Here is a 20261-nt window from a genome sequence, read left to right on the forward strand (position 1 = left end):
CCGAACGTACGTCCGTATGTTCATCGTACACAATGATAAATGGAAATTTCAAACTTCTTATCCCTCAGAATCCCTCTCTCGTCTTTATTTGTTTTTACTCTATCGCGTTCTAACACATTTGTGAATAAAAGTAAACCGTTCGTTTGTTTCGTCATTTTACCGCACACTGAAAAAAATGCTCACTTAAACACGCTCTAATAATAGGAAATTGAAGTCTATTTTTGCGACTGAGCCCAACGCAGTTAACCAACACATGATAATCTGCGCGGAAAAGTTGTTACCAAACGTATCCATTGAGCATTATATATTTTCATTCAGAGAAAAGAGAGCCAAAGGGGCCGTCTGTGGCCAAGTGGTTAGCATTAAAGATCGTTTAACTCAAAACGACGCCAGTATGAGTTTCAGGTATGAAAAATGTGGTATGGAACTTTATTGGTTTTGAGTCCAGGCAAATCCGCCTGTTAGCGATGGTGGGTGAAAACAAGTCTAAGCTCTTTAACAAATCTACCATTCATGAGATTAGTTAGAACCATCATATATTGAACGTGCGAAAAATTATTAAAAATTGTGTACTATCCAAGATGTTTACAATTGAGTTTTTTTTTTTTTTATTAATTCGTTTATTTTTACAGGCTCAGTTACTTAAGTTTAAAGGAGCCGAATTCTTAAATATATTTTTAAAACTATATATATATATAAACAATTTTCTTACATCTATGGTTAGTAAGGTGGAAAACCGATTACTCGCGGTGTACTCGAGTTTAGAAGGGTGACATATTTTTAGGAGAAGGATGGGATATAAGGAAATTGTAACAATGTTGATGAACACTCAATTCTTAAATCTATTCGTATATCTATAGTTTATTTACATTTCAACTTATTCTACTATTTATAGCAAGGGGACGAATTACCCGCAAAGGAAGGAAAGGAGGGTATAAGGATGTAGGGACAATCACACACGAAGATCTGTAGCTTTAAGGAAAACATATATATGGGACATGTAATCAAGGTCTAACCGAGCCAACACATCTCTCACCGGCACATTGGGCTGTCTTCCTCGGGCCCGAAGGGAGTTTTCTAAATTCGATCTGGCGACCAGATACACCTCGCATGACCAAACAACGTGCTCGATGTCGTGATAACCTTGGCCACAAACGCAGAGATTGCTGCTGGCAAGATGGAAACGGAAGAGTAGTGCATCTAACGAACAGTGATTGGACATGAGTCGGGAGAAGGTGCGAATAAAGTCCCGACTCAAATCCAGACTTTTGAACCACGGTTTGAGGCTAACCTTTGGGATAATCGAGTGAAACCACCGGCCCAATTCATCTTCATTCCACTTGCGTTGCCAGTTAGCGATGGTATTTTTGCGAACTAAAGAATAAAATTCATTGAAGGCGATTTGACGCTGATAAATATCGCCTTCAATTGCACCTACCTTTGCCAATGAGTCAGCCCTCTCATTACCCGGAATTGAGCAATGTGAAGGGACCCAGACAAAGGTAATGACATAACAGCGTCTGGATAAAGCACTCAAAATTTCTCGTATTCTCTCAAGGAAGTACGGCGAGTGCTTTTCCGGCCTCACTGAACGGATAGCTTCGACAGAGCTAAGACTATCCGTTACAATGTAATAGTGTTCAACAGGTCGTGAGGCGACGCTGTCCAGCGCCCAGTATATCGCTGCCAATTCAGCAATATATACCGAGCAAGGATTCTGAAGACTGTGTGAGGTGCTAAAAAATACGTTGAACACTCCAAATCCTGTGGACTCATTCATAGAGGACCCATCAGTAAAGTATATATTATCACAATTGATACGCCCATACTTTGCATTGAAGATTGTAGGAACGAACCCCAATCTAAGATAATCTGGATTTTCATGGATTTTCTCCTTCATGAACAGATCGAAATGTACAGAGGAATTGATGTAGTCAGGAAAACAAACACGGTTGGGAATATACGAAGAAGGAACAACCTGCATAGAGGTGAATTCATGATATGAACTCATGAATCTAGAATGAAAATTTAGCTCGATCAATTGCTCAAAATTTCCGATCACCAATGGATTCATAACCTTACACCGGATGAAGAACCGAAGAGATAATAAATTGAAGCGATCTTTTAGTGGGAGTACGCCTGCCAAAACCTCGAGACTCATGGTATGCGTTGAGGGCATACATCCCAACGCAATACGGAGACAAAGATACTGAATTCGCTCGAGTTTAATGAGGTGTGTTTTGGCAGCTGATTGAAAACAGAAACTGCCATACTCCATCACTGAGAGAATAGTTGTTCGATACAACATAATAAGATCTTCGGGATGGGCTCCCCACCAGGTGCCGGTAATTGTACGGAGAAAGTTTATTCTTTGTTGACATTTTTTACTCAGATACCTAATATGGGCCCCCCAAGTACATTTGGAGTCGAACCAGACCCCAAGATACTTGAATGACATAGCATGAGTGATCGGTTTACCCAAAAGTTGAAGCTTTGGTTTTGCTGGTCTATGCTTCCTAGAAAAAACCACCATCTCTGTTTTCTCCGTGGAGAATTCGATCCCTAGCCCAATGGCCCAGGTTGAAAAATTGTTCAAAGTATCTTGTAAGGGTCCTTGCAGGTCGGATTCGTTTGATCCTACGACAGACACCACTCCATCATCTGCAAGTTGTCTTAGGCTGCAATTTTGTGTAAGGCAATTGTCGATGTCGCTTACATAGAAGTTGTACAAAAGGGGGCTTAAACATGAGCCCTGGGGGAGGCCCATGTAAGAGACCCGACTTACTGCCGAATCTCCGTGAGAAAAGTTCAAATGTTTCTCACAAAGCAAGTTATATAACATATTATTCAATAGAGGCGGCAGACCCCGAGAGTGTAATTTGTCTGACAAAACCTCTATTGAAACAGAATCAAAGGCCCCCTTTATGTCCAAGAATACTGAAGCCATTTGTTTTTTTTCGGCGTAAGCCATTTGAATTTCTGAAGAAAGCAACGCAAGACAATCATTCGTCCCCTTGCCCCTGCGGAACCCATATTGTGTATCTGAGAGTAGGCCATTCGTTTCAACCCATCGATCAAGGCGAAACAAGATCATTTTCTCCAACAATTTCCGTATACAAGACAGCATTGCTATTGGGCGGTACGAATTGAAGTCGGACGCGGGTTTTCCGGGTTTTTGAATAGCTATAACTCGTACTTGTCTCCAATCATCTGGAACAATATTATGCTCCAGAAACCGATTGAATAAGTTCAACAAGCGATGTTTCGCCACATCAGGGAGATTTTTCAGCAAGTTGAACTTAATTCTATCCGATCCCGGAGCAGAATTGTTACAAGAAAGGAGAGCAAGAGAGAATTCTACCATCGAAAACTCGGAATCAAGATCGCACCTATCTTGTGGTATATCTCGAACAATTTTTTGCACAGGAGCGGAATCAGGACAAACCTTCCGTGCAAAATTCAAAATCCATCGATGTGAATATTCTTCGCTTTCATTCGTTGAAGAGCGATTTCTCATGTTTCGAGCCACTTTCCATAATTTTTTCATTGACGTTTCTCGTGACAAACCTCCCACGAAATTTCGCCAATAAGCACGTTTTTTCCCTTTAATCAAGTTTTTAAATTGATTTTCAAGGTCCAAATACGTCCGAAAATTTTCAGGGGTTCCACGTTTCCGAAAAGCTTTAAATGCATTCGATTTTTCTACATAAAGCTTGGAACATATGCTATCCCACCATGGATTGGGAGGCCTTCGACGAATAGTGGAACCTGGGATGGGTTTCGTTTGAGCGCGACCCGCGCTGTCATAGATCAAACGAGAAAGGAAGTTATACTCCTCCAATGGAGGTAAACCATCTCTGGAATTGATGGCTAGAGCAATCGCGTCCGAATATTTTTTCCAGTCAATGTGTCTTGTGAGGTCATATGCCATGTTTATAGATTCAGAAGAATTCGACCCAATGGTGATGGAAATTTTGATTGGCAAGTGATCACTACCGTTGGGGTCCTGGATTACATTCCACTTGCAATCTAACGATAGTGAATTCGAGCAAAGCGAGAGGTCAAGAGCACTTGGGTTAGCAGGAGGTTTAGGTACACGTGTTGTTTCCCCAGTATTCAAAACGGTCATATTGAAGCTGTTACAAAGGTCATATATCAACAATGAACGATTGTCGTCGTACTGTTCCCCCCAGGCAGTTCCGTGAGAGTTGAAGTCTCCCAAGATCAATCGTGGCTCAGGAAGGAGTGAGCACATGTCATCAAGTTGTTTGCGGCTAACCGCAGCTCTCGGAGGCCAATACAAGCTGACAATACAGAGGTCTTTGCCTCTGATGTTTGCATGACAAGCAACAGCTTCGATCCCTCCAATAGGTGGAAGGTCAATTCGAAAAAATGAGTGGCACTTATTGATCCCCAATAGTACCCCTCCGTATCTGTCATCACGGTCCAAGCGTATAATATTAAAATCGTGGAAAGAGATATCATCTCGCGAAGAAAGCCAAGTTTCGGACAGAGCAAAAACATCACAATTGAAGTTATGAATTAAAAATTTGAATGTATCCAATTTAGGGATAAGACTACGACAATTCCACTGTAAAACAGTGATATCTCCGACCTCTCTATCTAAATTAGACATCAAGAGAGATAATCATTGCAAGGAGGGGCCATGTTTGCATCAATTGGTGTAAAATTGTCTTTAATACTGGAAGCATTGAGATGACAAGGGTTCTGATGGAGTCGGAAACATTAAAACACTTGAAGATTTGATCCAAAAGGTCAGACAACTTTATAAATCCCGATTGGGAAGTTGAGCTGGACGGAAAAACAGGGACAGTTGGGGTTTTTGATGTCCCCTCGAGTGCTGGGTCGTTCGAAGGTGAACTATTCCCACGGAAGCCAGGAGGAACCTGATTTTGCTTGTCCGCTGCACTCGATTTTTTAGGCAAGCTAACTGGGGGTATCACCGGGGGGACTTGTTCTTGAACTTTGGGAGTCACATTTTTGCGCCGGGGATTCCCTTTGAAAATAAACGGTGTGCCCCCGCTAGCTGTGTCCGCTTCCATTTCATCAACTGGCAACGTGGAAAAGCTATTGTGTGTTGAGATTGGTTGTTGTTGTTGTTGGGCCAGTGGAGAAGCGCCCTTTAAAATTTCCGCAAAAGTGCGCTTCGAGCGTTCCTTTAAAGAGCGCTTCTGTTTCTCCCAGCGACTCTTGTAAGTTTCACAAGCTGAGAGCGCGTGTGGGGATCCTCCGCAATATGGACACTTATGCTCAGTCGCACTGCAGGATTTCCCCTCATGTTGCTCTCCGCAAGTGGCACAGCGCTCCTTGTTGGCACAATAATCTGAAGCTAACTGACTTGCATTTGTTGCAAGTCATGGGCTTTGGCACGAAGAGTCGCACAGGTAGTCTCAATTTGTCCACCATAACGTAGTCAGGGAGGGCGGCACCAGCAAAGGTGACTCGAAACGAGTCGGACGGCGTAAATTTCGTTTGGTCCCTATCATGGGAGAGTTTCCCGAGTTGGCGACAGTCCAAGATCTTTACTTCCATTGAGGGAAGCTTCTTGAACTTGCCTTTTCCTTCTTTTTTTATTTGTTCGCTCGTCAGACCCGTTTCAGTTATCACCCCCTCAATTTCTACGTTATGGGAGGGTATAAATGTTCTATATTCGAGAGTGAAGTGTTGGTCAGCAACAATCTCGTTTGCGTGTTTCCGTTCATTCACGACAACTCGCAATTTGTTCGGTCTAACCCTGCGAATTTCAGATACAGAAGTGTATCTGGCCAGATCTTTCATGATCTGAATCACGTTAAGGCTTTTTCCTTTTGGTTTTGGCCGGAGGAAAACAACCCACGGGCCAGTTCCAGGTGCATCTTCTGGATAAACTCTGACACGTGGAGCGGAAACAACAGAGGGAGAAGACGAGGACGAGGATTGGGTTGGATCGGAAACATCAGAAGGGGGAAGCGAAATCGATGATGGGAGAGGGGGAGTGGAAGTAACAGTCGGTTCAGAAGGGAGGCTTGCTATTTTCTTAGAGGGGGGCTTGGAAGGATGAGCAGATTCGTCCCCAGAAGAATTATCTTCTTTTTGAGGGACTCGTTTATGTTTTTTCCCAGATCTTAAATGGGATTCATTATCGGAGATCTCCATCTCTGGAGATCCTCCACTATCCTCCATTTTACAAAAAATTCTATCTTATTTCTAATATATTATTGATTTTAACAATAATCTCGAAAAAAAAAATAACAAAACAAAAATAAATTATGATAATAATATTAAACAATGAACAAATGAGTTGAATAATAATATTAATATTAAATATGTGTACCTTAAAATAAAAGTTGTTCCGATACTGCGCTCTACTGCCCTAACCAGGGAGAGACAGAGGCTACGCGCTATGGATCAACACAATAGCGCAAGAATAGCTCACACGGTCACGTGATGTTAATTCCCGTTAACGACAGCCACACGATGGCGATCCCGTTATGCCGATGTTCAACAGCCGCCAAGGGCTGCAAGCTGCAAGAGCGCTGCTTCCTTTGTTCCACTTCACAAAAGGTCAATTCGAAAGCGGACAGCAATGACCTTCACTCGTACACTATACCAATCGCACAATAGTAAAAGTGGCAACGCACAATAACGACACTGAACTTTACTCGTCAAGAGTTGGAGTTTTTAGTTTGCACAATAATTTGTTTTATACATTTTCTACAAATGTAACATCTATTAAAATCGTTCCGGTAAACATTATCCGTCCATATATTTCGAATTTAAGAAAAATCAAATACACAAATAATTCATTCGGCTTTCCTGTCCGGCCAACGGAACCAGCATAAAACTACATTTGTTACAATAATACTGTATGCTTTGATACCAAAATGATTCATGATGATTAGAAAAAAATTGAAAGTTGCATATAACGGCAAATTACACATAATTTCTCTGCATTGCGAGCCAGCGATTCGTGTGACCAGCAGCATAGGTAGGGCTGACATATGAATTGGAGACTAACGGGCAAGTCATAAGTAGCAAGGGCTAAATTCATATCACATGTTCCGCCACTCACGCTAGAGAGAGAGACAAACGGCTGTGTGATTTTGTTCTCCTCTTCGTGGGCGTTGTTCATACTAAGTGTGTTTTCGTTCGTTTACAATGAAGATCACGGAACAGTGTTTTCTCCGAGAGCGCGTCTTTCGAATGCTTCAATAGCATTCAAAGAATTGTGTGTCAAAAATGATTGCTTTTGTAAAGCAGCACCGTAAGGGTGAAGATATTGTGTTCTGGCCGAACCTAACTGGTTGACCACCCATAATTCACCGTTTGTACGTTAAGAAGAAAATCCTCCATATGTACCCAGGCGTGGCCAAACGAGTCGTATTGGGACATACTGTCCCAGTCGGTGTACGAAAATAGTTAGGAAGTCTTCTTCTTCTTCTTCTTCAATGGCACTAACGTTCCTAGAGGAACTTCGCCGTCTCAACGTAGTATTACTTGCGTCATTTTTATTAGTACTTAGTTGAGATTTCTATGCCAAATAACACGCCTTGAATGCATTCTGAGTGGCAAGCTCTAGAATACGCGTGATCACAGTGCAAGTCGGAGGAAATTTCTTTGACGAAAAATTCCCCCAACCAGAACGGGAATCGAACCCGAACACCCGGCATGTTAGTTATGACGCTAACCACTCGGCCAAGGGAGCACAGTTAGGAAGTCAACACAGCTCAACAACTCAAATCCCGTATCATCAGATGTGTCAAAAAGTGGACCTCAAGGTGCTCCAGGTTCCGGGAATCTTGAGGAAGATTGAACCCTACTAGTGTAGTGTCTAATTGTTTCACACCCCAACAGTACATTGTGTGGACTAGTGGAAATGCCTAAGAATTGAAATTTAAAAAAAAACCTTTTTAACCAAACTTTTTTTAGTGGCGACTTTCAGAATGGTGGATTTTGATTCTGTTACGATCAGTCCTTTCTCCTAGCATGTATTCAGTCCTGTGTTAGTTCTGTTTCATGTTTCAGTCGGATATATATGTCCACTACAGCATCGTGTCCCACATGTTGAAGTCCGCTTTCCGCTCAGCGCAAATTATACTGTTTCGAATCGACAATCGATTGCGGATCTCGTGAGCATTCAATATTGGCACTTGTAACCGTTGGTTCCAAGCATTAATTTGGACTCTACCCAAACAACAAATATATTCCAACATAACGCAGACGTTTTAATAAAAATCGCCATAAATTCCCACCGCCTGTTGCTTGTGAACAGTTGGCCCAATAGTGAACGGTGTGAGCCCTGGGTAAAGCTTGCTTCAGAATGAGCGAATTTTTCACTTGAGAAATTCGTCCTTGCGAAATGTTTTAGCTAAAGTCATTTACATTGAATTATGAAATCATGCGAATCTGTCAAACTATCGTCCTTACAACGAAAACAAGTTGTACGAGATTGGTGAATCAAATTCATATTACTCACAGATGTAAGTTCGAGTATATCTTTAACTACATACAATTCAATGTTAGAAAATTCAGTAAAGTATAAATATAAATTCGGAAAATTATTTACTATCCTGCCGCAAGCTTGAATATTGCTAACATCTTTCCATCGATGTGAAGCTGAGCAAAATTTTTCATATTTTGTTGCACCCATCTTGATTGTTCCAACTTTCTGATGTGGGCAGAGGCAACTGTCAGTGTACCGTGAATTCGTAATTTTTCGCAGCAAAAGCTTGGGAAGTTCTATCTTTTTTCGCTCTTTCGCAAGTGATCCCGCGCTTCGTTCTGATTGGCTGGCGAAAAAAGTTCGCACACATTCGCATGAATTTGTCTTCATTGTGGAGGATTGAAAAACAAGCTTAAAAATGCTCACCACGAAATACGCTTCGTGGGACCATCTGTCATTCAACAGAGCTGCCAACTATGCAAAAACATAAATGAACTCACACAAAAGAAAAACAAGAAAAGAAAAGCTCGGTAAAAAGTAGTGCCGGCTAACGACTTTCCACCATCAAGGAAATAGGAAGTGCGCACCGGAACAAGTAAATTTTAATAGTGCCAGAGTGCATCGAAATCAAATAGAGAAGATAGAGAAAGATTATTACAAGAAATAATAGGTTAGTGGGAAATTGAAAAGGAAAGAATTATTTGTAATTTAATATTTAAGTTATAGAAATTATAAGAGAGAAGATAGGAGAGAAGATAGGAGAGCTAAAAAGAGGAGGAGAACCGGAAGAGAGAAAAAAAAGGTAAATAAGTGTATTGACGAGAACCAACAGTGTGAAATAATGTGCTGGACAGGTCCTTTCAGCGGGGCTTTTTTTTATATTTCATCTTTTTCTCCGTCGAGACTTGTGGTACCCGCCATTGAGAAAAGGGACATTCGACTGCGATTTCCGCCATTGATAGTCGACGTCGATTAAGGATACCGGAACCAAAAAGAGTCATATCAACGCTTGGAGGTTACAGCGGGAGTCTTATCCCGTTAAACCATGGAGAAAGAAGAGAGAAAACACACGAAAAGTGTGCAAGTATAGAAGAATACAATTTGTGACGTCACAATTAGGACAGAGGAGAAAGTGATAGGGAAAATAGAATAGGATCAGAAGTAAATTAGAGAGTAGATTTAAAAGGAAGTAATAAAAGAAGAAAATTGGAAGAAAATTACATTTATCTCCTCTATTTCGATTTTGGAAATTCTCGTTTTTCGGGCTCAAAAAGAGTCGCCAGCCCTCGTCCTCGAATGGTCAGCGGAGTAGGCAAGTATTGCTGAACTTTTAAGCCATAGTTGAGTGTAGACGTAGTTGAGGGTTTACAAAGGTGTGTAGGTCTAGTGGAGACGTACGAAACCGAAACTGCTCCTTTTTGCTGGAGGAATAGCTGTTTGTGAGTGACCGGTAGCAGGTTAAAACGGCTCTGATAGAACGGAATCCGTAAAAAGAGAGTTGCTTTCATTAAATATATCGGTTTCTATGACATGGTGAAATATTATCTCTCCCAACTCGTGATCGAACATTCCCTATCGTCCGCATTGTCCATCGCCAATGACATTTTTACAGTCTCGATAGGATAGTACAGTGTACACTGATAACTGAGTGGATTTTCAAGCTGGTAACCATTTATATAGATATTCTTTTGATTTCAATAATCTGTTTTCAAAGCAATTTCAAGCTATCGAAACAAGTTTTTCGGGTCAATAAGTAACAAATATCTCTCGTATATATATTATTATTCGAATGAAATGCTTAGCATACGACTTCGTTCAGCCGACAAAGAAAATGTTGCAGTCGAAATGTAACGCTCTCGTATTGGAATCTTTAGGAATGAAAGACGTTTTCCTCCGTAAAAAAACTAGAGGTGGGTTATATCTGTGGTTATACCGCAAGGTGGACGTAAGACTACCATTGGCCTAGTAAACATTTGTTTGACTTTGCATATGAAGCAGTTCACAATGAATGAATGTATATTTCGAGAAATTCCTGAACGTTCTTCTTGTAAATGAGTAAAGTATCGCATTATAGTTGATACAGAGGAATACATAAAATTTGACTCTTTTGAACTGACTAGTGGTCCTAAAAAGGGTCGATGGGTGGCGTTGTAGAAGCAACTGAAAGTTGTTGATACATAATTATTTCTTATACTCGTGAAAGCAATACACGAGATATGAACATTAGGGTGGCAACGGAGATCTTGTGTCAACTCGGAAAAAAAATTTTGGCCGAAAATCGAGCTTCTGGAATTTCACTTGAGCGACAATGAAGGTATGGAAAAAAATAATCATCGAATTTAAAGAACCGACCATGTACATTTTGTTTATTGGTCCAAGAAAATGGCCTATGCAAAATTTCAGCTCAACAGACATGATTAAGGGGTACGTCAAAGCACTGAAAGTTTTGTTTTTTTTGCCACTTAGACTAAGTCCCAAAAGGTCGGGTCGGGCGACCAACATTTTTTTCTAAACAACACCAGATCTCGACATTTTATGCATTTTTAAGTCATTAGGATTATTAGATTATCCTAATTTCATTGATTTCTAAGTTCAAAAATCCAAACTTTGTGCGCTTTGAAGCACCCCTAAATCATGTCCAATTGAGCTGAAATTTTGCATGGGTAATTTTTTTGGCCTTATTCCAAATACAAAAAAGTTCAATTAGCTAGAAATACAATTAGAGGCGAACCCTTGTATAATTTTTATTTTGTGTGAGATTGCATTAGATTTAGGAGTGCTTAGCTCATATATTTATCTTTAAGACCATGTGTTGTTTCAGACGGTCTCCAGAAATGAATATGAAATGAGAAATCAAACGCATAGAGAGCGAACTCGATTATATACAGTCTCCAATTTCTTTTCACTGTATAAAATTGAATCCTGTACATAATCGAATAAAAAACGAAAGTTGGTTATATCTATGGTATAACCGCAACGTTGACGTAGGACTATCGTTGGTTTAGTGATAATTTGTTTGAAGATGCATCTGAATCAAGTATTAATGAATGGGTGAATGAATATTTGGGGGAATTTGCAAACGAGAGCGTTACGTTGGAGGCACAAGGTTTAGAGCCTTAATACCTCTATGTCGAATGAACGAAGTGACATGATTAACACTTCATTCGAAAGATAAAATGTCTACGAGTTATATGGCTTCAAAGCAAACTATTGGTAGAGTGGAATGAACTGAAGAAGTTTTGAGTCTCTATAATTCAAGACAACAACAATTTATTGAAATCACAAAAATCTATAAATATAAGCTTGAAATTGCATCTCAGTCATATTCGAACGATGCAAGCAAAATTCAACAAAAGGAGCAATCACGCAAAAGCAAATGATTTGAGTGTCGAACATCAAAATGAGATATTTGAGCAGAACGCAAAACAATTCCAAGAGAAAACAAAATATCCAGTCATCCATTTATTGAGAATGGATATAGATGCAATTTCAAACAATTAATTACTGTGCCAATGGTAGTCCTACGTTAACCATGCGGTGATAAAAGTTGCAGATTTGAATTACGACATCCTCCCCAACAACTGGAAGGTCAGGGTTTAGATTTCATGAAATCTCGTTCGTAGGCTGTCGACCGTACCAACCTTGACAGGATCAAATGAAGGAGTTCTGTTTTATTTGAGGAAGCAAAACAAAAAAACCGTGTCCATGGGGTTTGTAGACAACTCTTCGGGCTTATGAGGACAACATGATTTCGCTAAGAATCTACAGTATGTGACATTATTAAAGCTGTTTAATCTGTTTATTTGTTTTACGCAGCTTCAACTGATCGCTGAGGTATGTTTCTGAGTCACACAGATGTGTTGTTAAATGATTGTCGCAAACTCGATGGATTGCTCATTATACTGCTGTGAAACCAATTTACGGGGTGATAATAGCCACTGGAGTATTGTGCGACTCAAATAGATTAAGTGCAAGGTCCTTCCTAACATAAGTTTATGACCTGGTACAACGATGGAAGAGGGAATGTTGAAGTGCATTGGTCATTTTCATTGGAAATTACATGAACTGTCAAAATCGCCTAAAGAAGAAGCCGACATTTTTTAAGCAATTCAAGCTAGACACATGTTACGAGTAACTGATAGCGAACTTAAAAAGTCGATTTGACAAACTGATAACTACGATGTCTTGGAAAGGCAACTTTTGCTAGAGATACCAGGACTCCATAGTCATTTAAAGGCCGCTGGAATTATTTCTAATGATGTCATTATTGAGATTGCATTGGATGTGTTACAGTAACTTTGAGTTTTTCGGCAGCGGTAGAAAAAAACTCTTCTCCCCGATAGCAGCGGCAGATAATTTGTCAGTAACAATGACATCTTCTCGATTTCTTCTCCTCGATGCCCGACGCCTGCCGGCCAATTAATACTGACCGAGGCTCTGGCAATCCTGTCCCAACAAATACAAATTGAGCGAAGGCAGCATAGAGCAGGGCTCGCGCTCGAGGGGCTCACGTATTGTTTACTGTTTGGAGCCATATATGTTAATATTTGATAACGTTGAATAGTTTCCTTTGGCAAGCGATGTTTGGATACCCATCCGGAAGCTTTTATGGCGATTTGCAATTAAAACTACTGCTGCACAATCGCGCGGAGCACTATATTTTCAAATTCAAGGTTATGATTTCTATGCTCATGATTTTCTATGCTGGCTATAAAAAGATGGCCGCGTAGGACTCCCCTGATACTGACTCGATGACCACCAAATGTAGAGAGTTGCGCGCATTTGTGTGTGTGTGTGGCTGTTGTCTGCCTCAAGTCTTTTCGATGCTGGTGTTTCCTGGTCGCCTTCTTCTTCTTCTTCTTCTTGAATGGCGTTAACGTTCCCTGTGGAACTTTTGCCGTCTCAACGTATGCATTAATTAGCGTCATTTATTAATACTTAGTTGAGATTTCTTAAGCCAAATAACACGCCCTGAATGTATTCCGAGGGGCAAGCTCTTGAATACGCGTGACCACAGTGCAAGTCGAAGGAAATTTCTTTGACGAAAAATCCTCCGGCCAGAACGGGAATCGAACCCGAACACCCGGCATGACAATGTGAGACGCTAACCACTCGGCCACGGGTGCACTCGCCTTCTTAGTGGTACCATTTCTCTCTCCGGTGGATTCCCTTTTGGCCTTGGGGGAATCTTCAACGAACTCGTCATGTCAATGCTGTTTGTGTGCTCAAACAGGCTCTTGGAGAGACCGTTCATTCATGATGAACGAAGTTAGCTTCGCCACAACAGCGATAATATGCTCCAATTGCTGTACAATTATAACTGAATGGATTTCCGTGTGGATTTTCCCCAGGCTCATTGGTTTTGAAGTATGTACACCAACCATTGCGCTATCATAATCGTGTGGATTTCCGAGCGGGCACCCACTTATATACAGATTTGTGTGATTGCCTGTTTTGAAATCAATTTTGTAGCTATTGACAAAAGTTTTTGGATCAATAAGTAACAAGCATATAACGCGTCGACATTTTATTTTTCGAATGAAATGTTTATCATACCATTTCTTCCAGTTGTTTAGGAGGTACTAATGCTCAAAATCCTGTTGCTCCGCCGTAACGCTCTCGTTTTCGAAACTTTGAACTTACACCCCAGTTTTAGTTCCCTCTGCTTTATATTCTCTAACTGAATGAAACAAAAATTAAAAAGCTTTGAAAGCGAAAGCTTCGGTCGTCTTCTGAGCCGAAAATCGGAGATTATAAGGAATGTTCTGCTTACAGCATCTCGAAACGAACAGTCGGAAAAACGGTCATTTTACTACAGTGGTTGTAGAGAAACGTAGATGTGCCAGTTGAGAATGGTACCCAATCATTAGTACATTACTTGAAGTTTTCGGAGGAACCATATGGTCTCCAAACGTCAAAAATAAATTACAACTGATTTCGGCACATGCACAAAAAAGTGAATTATGAAAGAAATCATAGAAAAATTAGTAAAAGTTGTTTCTAATTACTATTTTTTGCCACAGTGACACAGTGACCCTTGTTGAAATGTATTAGGTGTACCGGAAAGTTTCTTCGGCTTCACAACAGATGGCGTAACTTGATTATTATTCCAGTGAATCAAATTTCCAGACGTTCGCTGGAAAGCTACTGTCATTGCGCGTCTTTTGCAGTGTATGTCGAAAAGTTGAAGCGTAAACAACATTTTTTGCCCCATTGAATATTTCGAATTTCGTACCAACGAGAATGTTTTTGTGGGGAGTGTTACTTCATTACTTCAATATGAAGAGAAAAACTTCGGAAAGCCATCGCATGTTGATGGAAGTTTATGGTGACCATACTCCAACTGAGCGAATGTGTCAGACGTGGTTTGCACGTTTTAAAAGTGGTTATTTTGACTTGGAAGACGAAGAACGTTCCGGACCGCCAAAAAGTTTGAAGATGAAGAATTGGAGGCTTTACTCGATCAAGATCCGTCACAAACGCAACAAGAACTTGCAGATACACTTGGAATAGCTCAGCAAACCATTTTTGCAGAATAAACCAATAATTAAAAAAAAAAACGAAAAAACTTACCGGTACTCCTATTACATACATACAACATCGATTCACCGAATAAATCCCACCAACATTTGGACAGATAGGGGTAGTGGGGGTAATGTGGTCTCGTGGGTGAAATGGTCACCTGCTTGTTTGGTATAACTATTGACTATTGACACCGTATTTATAGTCATCTTATGTTCGAAGAATTCCGTGACTTTTGAGTCACTCTGTAGTACAGTACTACAACACAAAACAAAAAACGCTCTCTCGGTAGCCATTCGGCCGTAGTTTTGTGCGTTTCGAATTTAAGGAATTTCTAGTGAAATTTAGTTTATTTGACCTGATATTTGCGACAAATCAACAGTTTGGATGACTGTTCACATATTTTAGGGGAGGTGAGTAGATATTTTGTTCCATTTCTGAGCTCATCTCGTATATTTCGCATTTCGTTGTTTGGGGAGCAAAGTGGTCAGTGGAGGATTACTACTGTCAATGTTCTGTTTTCAAAAGCTGATATACTTTATCACCTTCTGCTCCTAAAGGGGTCCCTTTTGTGGTTTTGACCAGGAAAAATATGCCACCCCATACAAAACCAAGCCTCATTTTGAAAAATGTTATTTGTTTCCTAATACGTTTTTGTACGTATTCGAAAATTTCAATTCGATTTCAATAAACAAATTTGGTCAAGAAAGCACGCATAAATCTATCTCTTTTAGCGTGATATGTGCGAGTGACCACTTTGCCCCCCACAGGTGACCACTTTACCTCCTCACTAAAGAAAATGTTCGATTTTCCAACTATTTTCAATTTTTATAATAAAAACCTCTTACTATTTTGAACTACAATAAGTTGAACTACAATATTCTTCGAAGAACGGGAATTTTAGTGGTATGTGGACACAGGAAATGGGCATGTTCCTTAGGGTGACCACATTTCCCCCAGTTCCCCACTTTTGATTTCCGCGTTTAATTTATACGTTCGCGAACGAGAATAACAGACAATGAATTACTATCCGTCGCCAAAAAATACAAAAACCTTCATCATTTTGTTTCTCACAAGAGAATCCCAGTGTTGTTCTTTGTATCCCGCAATAATTTTCGTTTCTTTGGCCATTCGGGCATATTTTTCGATGGTTTCCTCTCCCGAATGACACGTCGCAGTTCAGCTTTAAATTTAGCCCGGTCGGAAAATTTCAGATGAGAAAAGTCGCTCACGTCTTAGTGTCCGTTAGAAAATGTTGCCGTCCACACAGTAACGGTGCCTCCGGTTTTTTGTTTCTCTTCGTGCACTCTTTATTTTTCTTTCTTTTTCCGTTTCCCAGTTTTTTACGCGTTTTTTTTTGCATTATAATCGAATCTCTATCGACTTATCTGTAATTAAGGTGAATGCGATCCATCGGCAGTAGCGACAAACGCAGCCTCGCTTCAATCATGTCGAACATTGAACAAAATTGAAGCACAATTTCGGATATCAATAGTTCAAACAATTTTCGACTGTGTGTGACGATTGGTGATGCTTATGAACTGAATGTGACCTGCCGGCGTAAAATCATTTTTCTCCACGTCAATAGTGTGATACCATGCTGCTGTATTTCTGTGTCATTGAAAGTGTTCCAGTGGTCTCAATTTCGGGAAAATAACAGACTGTGTGTGCACCCGCACAGAATTGCAAATCCGCAGTGACAAAAAAGCTTTCGCTTAAAAATAAGTCAGTTCTACTGTAGAGCTACTTGAAAATCCAAAAATAATTCGTCCCATCGCCTGTTCGCTGCAGAGTGTGTTTGCTAGTGATGAGATGTACTGATCGAATCAATTTAATAAATACTTCATCAATCATTACCTATAATGCAAATTTTGTGAATATGATTATTATTCGGATCATTCCGTGATTATAAGTGAATATTTTGAGAATGTAATCATTATTTCTTTTTCACTGTTTTCCGTTCTAAATAGTTTATGTATTTGTGAATCAATTATCAGTAGCTATTAAAATGCACTAGAATTGCTTGCCAAATTGCATTGATAGTACAGTGAAGAAGGAAGAATGCACAGATGAATACAACATTCAATTTTCCCCCTAATTATTCGAGAATGCAATGTCGGTTGGATGTAGCTTATTTCGATACACGAGCCGTAATTTTTAGCTCTTGTTTTTATGATTTCAAAGTAACTGAAGCAAACCCTTACAAACAGTTCCGAACAGGTCGATTGAACACGAACCAGTAATGGTTGTTTGCTCAAACAGGAAACATTCTAGACGTTGGCGAAATACAATCCCTGCATACACATGCAACTCTCCTGCCGTTAAACAATGAGCGAAACCAATCGCATTCTGCTAGTGAACGGTTCGGACATTTCGAAAACTCCCTGTGAACATTAGAAGTTTAGTTTTGTTCCGGTAAACAAGGCACAAGTGTCAACATATGAAATGTCTACGCAAGATATCCGTGGTCGGAAATCAACGCTGCTTCAACGCTACCAAACGAAGGCCAGCTCACAGGATCCACTACAGCAACCAATCGATGCAACGCCAATAGCTAAAACCACAAGCCAACGAAGTCTTCAAAGTTCATCCCTTTTACAGAAATACTATTCGAAAACGACTCCGCAAGATATACGAAATGAACCATCTGCTCACACCGACTCAGATTTTGCCGCACCTAGAAAATCGAGCAGCCAGCGCAGCTTGGACCAATCCAAATTGTTACAACGATACTACAAACAAAATTCGCAAGATGCGCAAGATGTGCAAGATGTCCAAAAATCAGACCCACAACAGTACAGTAGTCAAAAAAGTTTGGAAAGCTCGAAGCTACTGCAACGTTACAATCCCGTTAATAACTCACAAGAATTTACTGGTTTAGCAATCCGAGAAAGTACTCCGGTCGCTCGATTCATGCGCAGTGGTAGTTTAGACCATGGCAAACAGGCACGCTCTACTCTTCTGTCCAGGTACACGCCTAGGTTTGGTAAATCACTGGATAGAAAAAAAGATATTGGCATGGGCGCATACAGTGGTTCTAATAGTCAACAAAGCCTTGATCAACAAGATCCAGTTCAGAGCTTATCGGAATCACAAACATTTGAAGGTTATACCAGTGATCGTTATGATCAATACGACTCTCGGAATATCCGTAGTCGATCATCGAGCATGGCCAGAAGCATAGCGCGCAGAAGCTTACAATCAGAACTTGAACCTTCCTCCAAAAAGCAAGCGCTTGATCCTGTTACCCCGGAAACACTACCAGTATTAGCGACTCCGGAACCAGTGATGGGAAATATTGCATCAGCGCTACCGATGCCAATGTTTTGTGTTATTCCACCTGTAGCGCAAGTTGAATCCACCGCACCCACATTGAAAGCAGTTCAGAAGCCGGAACAAGCGTTAGCAACGCCATCAGTAATTGTAACTACCGAAGCTGGCAAATCAGATCGCAACCAACCGATCAAACCTCCTCGTAAGGATTTGGTATCCTCACCGACCGTGAGTATTCCCATTTCTACCATCAAAACATCCATCACAGTCGTGCCACCGACACCAGTCACTCCCACAAAACCGGCAGTTGTTCCTGTTGTTCCGAAAGAACTAACACCACCACCATTAACTAGCAATAGAGATCGTATGGGGCATTACGGAAGCGCTTCAGATCCCTACACTCCAGCAGGAGAAGATCCCAACTCAACGACAGCGTCACAACCTGGCAGGAACACAATGCTGCTACCAATTAGTGACTTAAGTAGTCGCCACAGTATGTCCGATCTACGCCAAATGAAGGATAAGCAACCGAATCAGTTTGCTATGGAAATTGATGAATCCAGCGAGCGAAACGAGATGAGCAGTTTTTCCAAAAAGAAGGAAGCAGTGAAAACAACATTGGCTTCTGCCTTCGATCACATTGCTGCCATATCTGTACCACAAGCTTCGACCGTACTCGATGATGACGATCAGATTATTGAATCGATTCCCGCGAATCGTAAGCTGAAGAAACGTGACCATACCTATCACCCCACTTTCGTGCCCAAACAAGCTAAAACAGAAGACAGTGAAAAGAAAAGGCAGGAAGAGAAGTTGAAACTTGAAATGCAGAAAAAGGTGGAGCAGGAACGGAAAAAAGACGAAGAAAAGGCAAAGAAGCAAGCGGATAAGCTCCACAAAGAAGCTGAGAAGAGCAGGAAGGAAGACGAGAAACGAAGGAAAGATGAAGAGAAGAAACTAAAAATGGAAGACGAAAAAAGAAAGGAAGAAAAGGAAAGATTAATGAAAAAAGAAGAGAAAAGGCTGAAAGAAGAAGAGAAAAAACTGAAAGAAGAGGAGAAGCGAAAAAAAGATGAAGAAAAGAAGAAACAGAAAGAAGAGAAAAAGAAGGGCACCTTACAGAAATCCTTATCTGCCGACCAAGAGCCTCTTACTCAACCCGAAGAGGAAACGATTGATTTTGGCAGCCACCTCGAGCAGTACAATCCGTCGGGGCCTGAAAAAAATCAGGCAGCATTTATGAACAGAACGCCCCGCGGCAGCCAAGCAGCTTTACATCATCACACTCTTCCTGCAATGTCCAGCCCAATGTACAGCAGCCAACAAAGTCTAGATCGAAGTGGTGGCATTCAGTCTAAAATGCTACAAAGGTACGCTAAAAGAAGTGGTTCCCAGGATTTTACAGCTACTGCTACGACAGCGCACTCAGACAGCGTGAAACAGGAAGTCCACAGAAGTCAAGGTAGTTTGACCAATCAGCGAGCGTCACGGTCCACGCTACTTCAAAAGTACACACCCAGACCGTTGAGTGCTTCAATAACGGCCAATCAAAGCGCAGCTGCTGCAACAACGTCGCCAAGATCTACAAGTCAAGTGAGTCTAGACAAAAACCGGATTGAAAGATCGACGCTTTTACAGCGCTACAAGCCTAGTGGAGGATCGACAAGTGATATGATAGTTCCAACAGAAACAACACCGCAGCAGGGAGCAGATCAACGCATGTCAATAATTATGTTCCCTTCGAAGAAACGTCCAGAAAAGTACTCTACATTCGACTATCGGTAAGAAATGTTTATTTATCAGATAATGTTTTAGTCTCTTAGAACCCGGAATCATAGAATCAACTCTATCTTGGCAGAGTTTTGAATTTGTGCAATACATTCCCCAACCGCTCAGGCCATTTTATACCATCATCTCTCAATTTCTGCTGCATGCCGGATCGCACTGTCAATCGTCTTAAGATTTCGTTTGGCAACTATTCAGTGTGTGTGCTTCAGTGTGCAATAGAATACGCTTTAAGACA

The 20261-nt window shown here is 40.8% G+C and overlaps 1 protein-coding gene across 12 annotated transcripts in view; it reads left to right on the top strand.

Moving 5' to 3' along the window:
* LOC129771658 (trichohyalin) overlaps positions 1-20261 on the top strand; it is a 75301-nt gene that overhangs the window by 32501 nt on the left and 22539 nt on the right. The window contains exons 1-2 of one of the 12 annotated variants that reach the window (XM_055775529.1): positions 16192-16364; positions 17176-20019. The exons of 6 other annotated variants lie outside the window; for them this stretch is intronic. In XM_055775529.1, coding sequence (XP_055631504.1) covers positions 17411-20019 — 2609 coding nt within the window. In that variant the 5' untranslated portion in view covers positions 16192-16364; positions 17176-17410. Of the gene's footprint in view, positions 1-16191; positions 16365-16567; positions 16780-17173; positions 20020-20261 lie in introns of those variants that run through there. 5 more of the 12 variants (XM_055775528.1, XM_055775533.1, XM_055775532.1 and 2 more) reach the window with 5 other exon arrangements.

This window comes from Toxorhynchites rutilus, chromosome 2, assembly GCF_029784135.1.
Source record: "Toxorhynchites rutilus septentrionalis strain SRP chromosome 2, ASM2978413v1, whole genome shotgun sequence".
Classification (NCBI taxonomy): Eukaryota; Metazoa; Arthropoda; class Insecta; order Diptera; family Culicidae; genus Toxorhynchites; species Toxorhynchites rutilus.